Genomic DNA, 9,896 nt, shown 5'->3' with positions numbered 1-9,896 from the left:
GTTAGAGGTGACAGAGAGACCAGGAGAATAGAACTCTCTTGACACAGATGTCATTTAATTTTGTGTTTTAAAAATATTTTATCACATGTAGGACACTGCTCAATAACAGTCATAACATTTTCATTGATAGGTGAGTGATTGAGTATGGCTTTTATCATCCCAAACGAGTCATCTTGAGTTTTTATTGCTCATGGGCTATATTCCTGGAAACCAGAAGAAAAACATGGTAAGCAATGAACTGATTTATCCCTGACAAACCTTGGCTGAACCTTTGACTATTTACTGCTTCGTATAATAAATTTGCCTCTACCCTAAACCCTGAAAACAGTCTCTGGTTCCCTTTATAGTGCCTGAAACAGCCCTTAGGTAGAAGAGTAAGAGTATCTTTACCCTCCATAACAGAGCTCTAGTCTGGATCCTAATAAACCTCTCCAGAACTTACTTGCCTCTGATTTGCAAACAGGGGCAAAAGAACAGCTGCCAATGAGGCCATGTAGCTTTCCTCGTGCGTATCTTTCATCCATCTTCTCTTCAAATCACTATACATCCAGCTTGGCCCAAAACTACCTTGAGAGTAGGATTTTACCCATTTCCTTAGATAGTAAGAGGTCATATGTTGCCCACGCAAGAAGTTATTGTTCTGTAGGACCTAAGGACCAGAAGATATTATAATTGTGTACACTTCTTTTTTGAATACAAAATAAAATTATAAATGGAGATAAATCAGTTTGTGAGTCCTCAACACTTAACAAAATATAGAGTCCTCCAAGTTGTTAGGTAAAACATAAAAGAGGAGACATAATCTCTGTCCTTATTAACAAATTATATATTCAGATATTTGCATAATATATACGTCTATGCTGTATCACCCATGGACACATCTATATCACTCATACCTACCTTTAAACCTTGGCAATAGGTGTTGACAGTGGAGTTGTACTTGTTGGAGCATCTCTGCTGTCCTTGTTTCTGTTTTTTTCTCCTTCATCCCCAACCCCACTCCCACCACACACTTACTTGAATCCCTGCACTTTGGTCCTGGAATCAAACCAGACCCTCTGGGGGACAGAGTGTGCATTCATGAGTGCACATTCATGAATGATTTAGATCCATTCCCTTATCTAACATGACCTCCAATGAAAAAATACGTTCATATTACTCAGAAAATTAAAAGTATAATGTATTCTTCAGGGGAAGTAAGAAACATGTTGTTTTGGATGGCATCATCCTAATCTCTATTATCAAGGCTGAGTCTGTATTCTGGTTGTTCATAGTGGGTTTTTTTGCTTTTTGAATGTGTGGGCAGTCTTGAGACAGGCCGTATTTTGATTTAGAAGAGATTTTTGTGTATCAAACAAGACAACTTTGTAACAACCACAATAAAGGATCCCCATTTAATTTTGGACTGGATTCCCTAGCACTGGACTAATGTGACTGAGAAAATCTCAATCTCTAGTGTGTTTGGTATGCTGGAGACCATGATGCTTTTCTTCCAATAAATAGTCAACTAATATGTGCGTGGCCCATGTAAATAACCCTTTGCTGGATATCCTCAACAAACTGGTGTCCATACCACACACCCTCAGCTCTGTCCCCACACCCCACCGCTTCTCTAAAAAGGATATAAGAGTGTAAGGAGTGAGGGTAACAAGTCCAGAACTGTGCTGTTTACACAGAAAGAAGGATCCATCAGTAGCATATTTCTTTAATCATTGTTATTTACAATTTATCATCTGACAGACTTACAGAGAATAAATAAAGAAAAGAAAATATACAATTGGTATCTCATTTCTTTTTCTAATACAGAGAACTTTTACGCATTCTATTTTGGAATGACTATGATAGTTTTAAGCAGAAATTAAATCAGTTTGCTATTTACCCCTTGACAAGACACATCATCCTCCCAAGCCTGCAGAATGAGGCCCAGATGTTTCCTCCTCATAGGAAGAATGCATCACATTGCTTCAGAAATCCAGTCCTCAGAAAGTTACCAGACAACAGGGCAGAAGAATAGCAATATCAATGAATAGCAAAGGACATAAAATGAATAGGCTAGATTACAAACTGTTGGTGTGTTTGCAGGAATTCTCCCATCTTTCAATTATTTCTAAGCCTCTTTTCAAGAGAACAATTTTTTATTCAAAGTGATTGCTTTATCCCATTGTGCTTTCCCTTGAGTCTCTCTGCAAATTCTTCCTTTACATGCAATTGTGGATGTGGGTAAGCATAGGATAGTCTGGGACTCCGATCCTCCTCCTCTAGAGGCCTGTGAACTTGTTGATAAGGTGTCCGGAGGAGAAACTAAAAAGCTTATTTCAAATGGGCTGGGTTTGAGGCCAGAGTCTGGTGCCTATTCTTGATGGGGTAGCCTTTAGAAAACTGCCTTGCATTGCTGTCCACATACCCCAAAGAATAAGGTATTTCCATAGCTCAATTTCACCCTCAGAAAATATATGAATGAAGGATGTACTTCCCAGGTACAAGCCTGGACACCTTTTCTCTTTCCTCATTCAAAAATAAACCTCCTCTACCTCACAGCAAAGCAATTTTCCCTAAATTCACCCCAGTTCTGGTGGAGGACAAGTTTCTGTGTCCATCTTTTATTCATCCAAAAAAGAACATTCAGCAAATATTTATTGAGTGCTCACTCTGTGCTAGGATATGGGGTATACAGTGTGAACACAGTTATAATCTTATGACCCTTAAGTAGGGCAGCTTAAAAATGCCATCACAAAACTCTAAATCGTGATTCAAGAAACCAGACTTTCTACTTCCCCCCAGGTTGCTGCTATGTTTGCATTGAATTTGGTCCCATGTGGTTGTTATTCCATTTAAGAACAGACATTTAGGCAAATGAAATTTCTCTACTATTCTGAAAATAGTGTTTTATCACACATTAGGGGTCTATGCCATGATACTCTATTCCTTCCACAAACTATCTTTGCTGCCATTAACTAAGTGCCACCTAGCTGTTGACCAAAATACTAGTTTTCCCTAAAGTCCTCTCCTTGCCATCATTACAAATCCTACTCATTTATAGGGACTCCAGGAATCATCTAGAATATCCTTCTATACCTGATTCTCTAGCCAGCAAGCTATGGGCAGGTCTTACTATCTTTTGTGTTGCTGAACACTTCTAAGCTGTTCTTGGCTTGTTCTAGATGCTAAGCAGCCAAACTAGTCAGGAAATGTGGATGCACTCTAGGCAGGATATTGTATATTGATAAAAGAACAGATTAATTTGTTATATTCTCTTTAGAATTTTGTAGTATTGTATCCAGATAGTGTCTTTCCCGCTGCGTCCAAGTAAGAACGGGTTACAAATCAGCATGGGTTCAAAGTATTCAGAAATGAAATAAATACGTGTGAACAACTGGTGAAATCTGAGTAAGGGCTGTAGTGTAGTTAATAGTATTAGACCAATGTCAATTTTCTGTTTTTGAAAACGGACACTGGTTATATAAGATATCAATGGGGAAAGCTCTGTGTTAGGGTAAGTCCATTCTGTACTGTTTTTGCAACTTCCTGTGAGTCTTAAACTGTTTCTAAATAACAAGTTTAAAAAAAAGGATAAGCCACTAAACAATGAGCCACCACATGTCTGCCGCCAAGCAATGCAGCTAATTGTAGCAGAGAACTCAAATGCCAGAAATCGAATCACCATTCCAGTCTCTTTCCCTAACAATTCAGCATTCCAAGACATTTACCAAGTGGAAAAGACATTAATCTGCCTCTATAAAAATGTTAAATTTCAATTCGGAAGGATTTCCTAGTGTAGATCGAGCTCTGCAACTTCCAGAAACATTTAGGGACCTACCATATGCACTGCCAGAGGTCAGAGGTCTTACTAAAAAGACAAAGATGGCAGTTCTATAAATTCAATTTAGGATCAAAGACTTAATAGCCATATATTGGGAGTAATCTAAGTATTAACTGTAATTTTCTTCATTTTTTGTAGTTTTGGGCAAAACAGATGCGGTTCTGTTTTAGAATATTTCCTTGGAACATCTTCATCTCTTTCCCTCTTTCAGACACTCCCCTTCTTGTCTCCTTTTACTCAAAACACATGGCTTAGCCCCACATCATGGCTTTCTTGTGGGAAGCCTGGATGAGACTAGAAAAACACATGGTTCCAACATGGCACATACCTCTTTGTGCAGATATCAAACAAGGTTTAGTCTAGTCTAACTTAAGCCTATTGTTTCAAAGTTTCCCTGTGGCCTTTCTGGGCACAGCAACGATGAGCATTATTTTAAATGGATTTCATTAACAGAAGCAAAAGACAGAAACACAGAGATCCGTGAACTACCATAAATTCCCCATCTCTAGGTCTTTATTTCCAAAGCAGCTCTTTGGAGTTTCCAAAAGCAGTTCAGGCAAAGAGTTGCTTTCTTCTGACCAGCATTAAACCCCAGCACTTGAAGTGGCCTATCTAGAATCCACAGGTGCTCGAACTGCCGCCGACCCTCACTCCCTCTGAAATGAAAAGGTCATTCCCTGATGGTTGCTGGTGTGTTTTTATGTTCATCATGGACATCCCTGTTCTTTAAACCCTGAAAAGCTCCTTTCCATTTCATACACTGCACCTGACTTTTCATTTTTTAATAAATATTTTTATAATCTCTATTACCTAGAATGCCTTCTTTCTCCATACATATTTATCTTTTATCTTCAAGACACTTACTTTTTCTGCCTTCTCTCAGATCTCTCTTCAGAGAGATTTGCTTTCATGCTTAGAATGTATTCTCTGCAGCACACCTGTTTCTACGTTGCTTGCCCTGACCTTCCCCCATCCCTTCTGGAGCATTCTCCATTACCTCTTTTATGTAGCCTTCTTTCGAGCCCCCAGTGGCCTCCCCGTTCAGTCACATGCACATTCGTTTATTCATTTTTGACTCCACTTCCATACAGTGCTTTTTGTTATACTGTCTTGTACACTTGCAAGGATTCTTTCCACAGCATTAAAATCACATTTCTCCCTCGGGTGCCTCTTTCCCCTCCAAATCTTTTTGAGTACATATGTGTCTGGACAGCACATCAAGATTTGGACCTAGCTATCAACACATTAACTAGCAAGAGTATAAATTCAGATCTGACAATGCAAAACCACAATCTGGATATAAAATATTTCACATACATCATGGAGGGGATAACTTACTACAGAGGTAACAAGGCCCCACAGTTTCTCATCCCTTTTCCTATCTCCTTTCCTAAGTAATTCCTAGCTTCATTCTTCTCATTTAGATTCGAGCTACTTTTAAATTCTATGTGCTAAACCTTCACCATGGACTCTGTCGCATCTCTTAGGTTTATGCTGCTAAGCTCTGTGGGTATGACAAGGCTGGAAGTTAAACCTGTGTCTGATATAAGTCTCAGTGCCAGAAAACAGAGCCTTCCTCATCCCAGAAAAGGATAACTCTACGTGATAATACAAATTTGCCAGCCACCTGAAACAGATTACTTCTCTGACTGAAGGCCAGGAAAATCCAGACACACTAAGTCAATTTTAAATATGACTTTTTTATATGGGATCATGAAATGCAACGAATTGAGGACAGAATTGTAGAAAGAAGTAAGTGCAGAGATGTTAGGCAAAGGAAAGGGAAATGATATTAATTTCTCTTGCCACATAAGAAGTCACAGCATGGTCTGGAAGGATCCCTACCAGAGACATGTGGATAAAGGGGAATAGGCTGCAGGCCCTGATTTCAAGTCCCTTTAGTTCTATTGAAGTGTGATGATTAATTTCCTGTGTCAACCTGACTGGGGTACAGAAGGCCCAGATTAAACATTATTTCTGGATGTGTTTATGAGGGGGGTTTTGGATGAAATTAGCATTTGAGTCAGTGGACTGATGAAAGCAGATTGGCCTCCAATGTGGGTGGGCATCATCAAATCCACTGAGGTCCTGAATAGAAGGAAAAAACAGAGGAAGGGGGAATTCGCTCTCTCTGCATGACTGCTTGAGCTAGAACATCAGTCTTCTCTTGCCCTTGACTGGGACATATGCCACTGGCCTCCGGTTCTCAGAACTGCACCGCCACCAGCTGTCCTGGACCTCCAGCTTGCAAATGGCAGATCGTGGGACTTCTTAGCTTCCGTAATTGTGTGAGCCAATTCCTTATAATAAATTATATGTATATATATGTATATATATATATAATAGGAGATATATATGTATCCTATTAGTTCTGTTTCTCTAGAGAACTTTGAATAATACATAAAGTTAGCACTGATTCTGAAAGCAGAGTGTGACACGTCCCAAGGCATAAGACAACATGTCTGGCTCTGCACCTACCTAATAGATAATGGATGTGGAAACTTGTGGTAAACTTTAAAGAACTGTACGATTAGCAGGTGTTACTGTTACTACTATTATAGTAACTTCCCCTCATGATCCCTTTTGCTGACCACAATTTTCAGGGCAGGAGATGACCAGGTAACGGAGTTCATGTCAATTGTACATCAAATTATCCAGGGAGCACTGAACATATCAGAACTGGAAGAGACTTCCAGACATCTAATCCAATTTCCTCATTTTACAGATAAGGAAACACAAGTACAGAGAGGCAAAGTGACTTGTCCAAGATGACACACTTGGCTTGGGGCAGGAATAAGATCAAAGCTCCCAAAACAATGCTCTCCTGACTCCCAAACCAACCATCCCTCCAAAGTTCGTCCTGGAAGAGACAAGACACCAGAGTCACAGAACAATGATGGGGAAAGGGTATTTGCTAGGAGAAGGAAGATGACCTGCAAAATGAATCTTGGGGATTTGGGATTTACGCTTCTGCTGTGGCCTGGAGCCGTGCTGAAGGCTGAAGCGGGGGAACACTCCAGTTCCTGAGGGACTGCGTAGAAGGTGGGCTGGGGGAGGGCAACAGAGCAGACCCAAGGGGCTAAGACTATTTCTTCTAAGCTTGGGAAGCTTACTCTGTAATCTGGTCTTGATTCTCCTCAGTGGGAATTGAGGATTCCCTTTTCCTTCTTCCCACTATATCTGAGCATTTGTGGAGTGTGAAAGCTCAGAATCTGCTCTGAGGGAACTCTTAGTTGACTGAGTATCAGTTTCCGTGAATTCTGAAACCAGAGCCTCGTGCCTTCTTTTCTGCTGGTCATACTACGTCCAAGGCAAGAGTGTGTATGCTAAGCAGTAGCACCTGATGACTTCTCGTTCATGCTCACCCTGCGCCTCTCAAGGACTTGGGGTAGAAGGACATGAAATATCATCTCACACAACCATTTATCTTGTGTTTGAAAGCCTACATGTTTCTTGCCTAGTTCTTCAGCCTAGATCTGAACCTCTTCAGTGACAAAGGACTCCCCACCTCTGGAGGCAGCCCACTCCTCCTTGTATGTTCTGCCTCTGGCTGTGTTTTCCCTAATGAGTGGAAATAATCTGCCTGTAACTTCCCCTCATTGGTCCTAGGTCAACCCTTCAGGAACACTCAGGACAGATCTATTCCTTATTGTACACAGCCTTCAGATATTAATGCCTGAGAAATTCAACCCCCAGCCCACAGGTCCCGTAGGTGATTCATCCATTAAAAGAGCTGGAAGATGTCTGAACAATGTCTGAACAAGATAAAGAGGAGGACCCACTGCAGAAAAGAATAGCACACTGGATACCTGTCCTCCATAGGCCTCTTTTCCCGTGCCCATTCTCTCTTCAAGAATCCTTCTGTTCATGAGGTACTTTTTCTTTGCAAATGACAATTCCCCTTCATACTGCCTTGCCGTAGACTTTCTTTCCTATGCACATCCTCCGTATTTCCCATGCATGTAGACCTCAACCCTGACCCCTGCCCATGAATGAACAAAACATCCATTCCGAGAAGCTGGGGTTTTCCAAGCATGGATCATCTCCTTTGACAGGAGAGGGAAATGCAGAGTATGGGACATGTCCAGAAGCCAAACTAAGAAACTAACCCATCTGTGATTAGTTACTCAATACCATTTCATCAGATTCTCCACACTTACCAAGGGTTTTCCCTAAGCCTAATCTCATGTTTCCCAAGAAAATAGTATTCTTCAAGTTTTTCTTTCTGAAAATATTTTTTAAAAGGTGACACAGAAAAAAAATATTGTAGAATCTGCACATTTATAAACACAAGCATATTTAACCTTTATAAATTATCTAAATTATCTAGCCTTCGTTATCCAACAATTTGGTATATCAAGTAAGATTCCTTTACTAGATTTTATCTGCCCTAGGCTTTTTTTTTTCTTTTTTAGTTCTTTAATGTAAAAAAAAAATGTATATATGGGTTGAGGGTAGACAGTGAGGGAGTGGAGTGGAGGGAGACAAGGGTCAGAGAGAGGGAAAAGCAAACAAGCCTCTCTCTCTCAGGCCCATTCAACGTCCAGATGGAGTGGCTTAGGCATGCATGAGTGGTAGGTCTTGCAAGGAGGACCTGGGCCATCAGAATGTCGCCAGGCATTGACAGCATCATTCATCCACTTGTTGAAGGAGCAGAAGGTGGATTTCCTGGAACGAGGGACGGTGCTTGGTGTCCCTTCTCCAGCAGCTGAGCATCAGCTTATACACAGAGTCAGGGCAGATGGCAGGCTGGGGGAGGTAAGTCTTTGGAAACAAAAATGAACAAAAAAAGAGAATATTAAGAAGAAGGAGAGAAAAGGAAGAGTATTTGCCCCACACTTTGACTGCCCACTCCCCAGTTTCTTGAACTTGATAACTGAAATGGGCATGGTGTCTATTCTTCCTACTCATGAGAATTCTAAATCAGATTGGTCCCCTGCCCATTTCCTTTGTCTTTTCCAGTTCTCTGGAGGAGGATTTCCTGATGGGCCATTCCATGGTGCCCACCATCATGTAAAAGATGAAACTGAAGCAAAATGATATCTCAGACTGGAAAGGACGTGGTTAGAACACAGATCCTCCATTCATGGCCCACTCATGTGGAGGTTTATCTTGGTTGAGCCAGCCACAGCAGGGGCAGAAAGTATGTTAGTTGCCTCAGCTTTTCCATTGGAGTAAAATCTTAGCCAGAAGAAGAAACTGGAATGTAGGGTGCATCCATGTAGCTCCTAACCATAATGTCCTCTGTGCTGACTCTCCCCTGTATTGGCCCCAGGTAGAGAAGATTGGATTTCTTCTTTACATTGTTCACCAACACCTGTGCATTTACCCTCTCTACAGCCCTGCATTCCACCCTATGGCTGTATTTGGCACTATTCCCAAAGCATCAGTTACTGACTACTTCCACCTGCAAGACGCCACTCTATTGACCCCCAGGCCATCTTCTGCTTGCCTGTAATCTATTGCTATCATCTCCTTACCTATGTTTTTGAATATCCTGGTATATTGACACATTCCTTAACCATACCTAAATTTCCCAAGCTCTTTGAACCATAGGTCCGTCTGCAGCTGGTTAATCATTAACCACTTCCTCCTGCCCTGCCTTCTCCCATATTATCCCAGCCTATATCATACATCACAGGAGCTCTTCTTTACCCAGAGTCTACTTATTCCCTCTGCCTATCAACTATTTTTTTTGTTGAAATATAATTGACATATAACATCATGTTAGTTTCAAGTGTGTAACACAATGATTTATTTGTATACATTGTGAAATGATCACCACAATAAGTCTAGTTAAAAGTCATAACCACACAAAAAAATTACAGAATTTTTTTCTTGTGATGAGAACTTTTAAGATGTACTCTCTTAGCACCTTTTAAACATACAAGATAGCATTATTAACTACAGTCAGCGTGTTGTACATTAGATCCCCTGGACTTACTTATTTTATAATTAGAAATTTGTACCTTTTGACCACCTTCACCCACTTTGCCCACTCCCCCACCCCCCACCCCACCTCTGGCAACCATTAACCTGTTCTATCTATGAGTTCTTTTCTTTTCAGATTCCACAT

At 40.8% G+C, this 9,896-nt stretch overlaps 1 protein-coding gene across 3 annotated transcripts in view; it reads right to left on the bottom strand.

Annotated features, from left to right (window-relative positions):
* Window positions 1-1,689: 1,689 nt before the first annotated feature.
* DDR2 (discoidin domain receptor tyrosine kinase 2) overlaps window positions 1,690-9,896 on the bottom strand; it is a 158,987-nt gene continuing 150,780 nt past the window's right edge. For all 3 annotated transcript variants that reach the window (XM_046681098.1, XM_046681099.1, XM_046681097.1), the window contains one exon: window positions 1,690-8,584. In XM_046681098.1, coding sequence (XP_046537054.1) covers window positions 8,450-8,584 — 135 coding nt within the window. In that variant the 3' untranslated portion in view covers window positions 1,690-8,449. The remainder of the gene's footprint in view (window positions 8,585-9,896) is intronic.

The sequence above is a fragment of the Equus quagga genome, chromosome 13, assembly GCF_021613505.1.
Source record: "Equus quagga isolate Etosha38 chromosome 13, UCLA_HA_Equagga_1.0, whole genome shotgun sequence".
Classification (NCBI taxonomy): domain Eukaryota; kingdom Metazoa; phylum Chordata; class Mammalia; order Perissodactyla; family Equidae; genus Equus; species Equus quagga.
The sequence above is the reverse complement of the archived record's forward strand: the minus strand, read 5'-3'. Positions and strand labels throughout refer to the sequence as shown.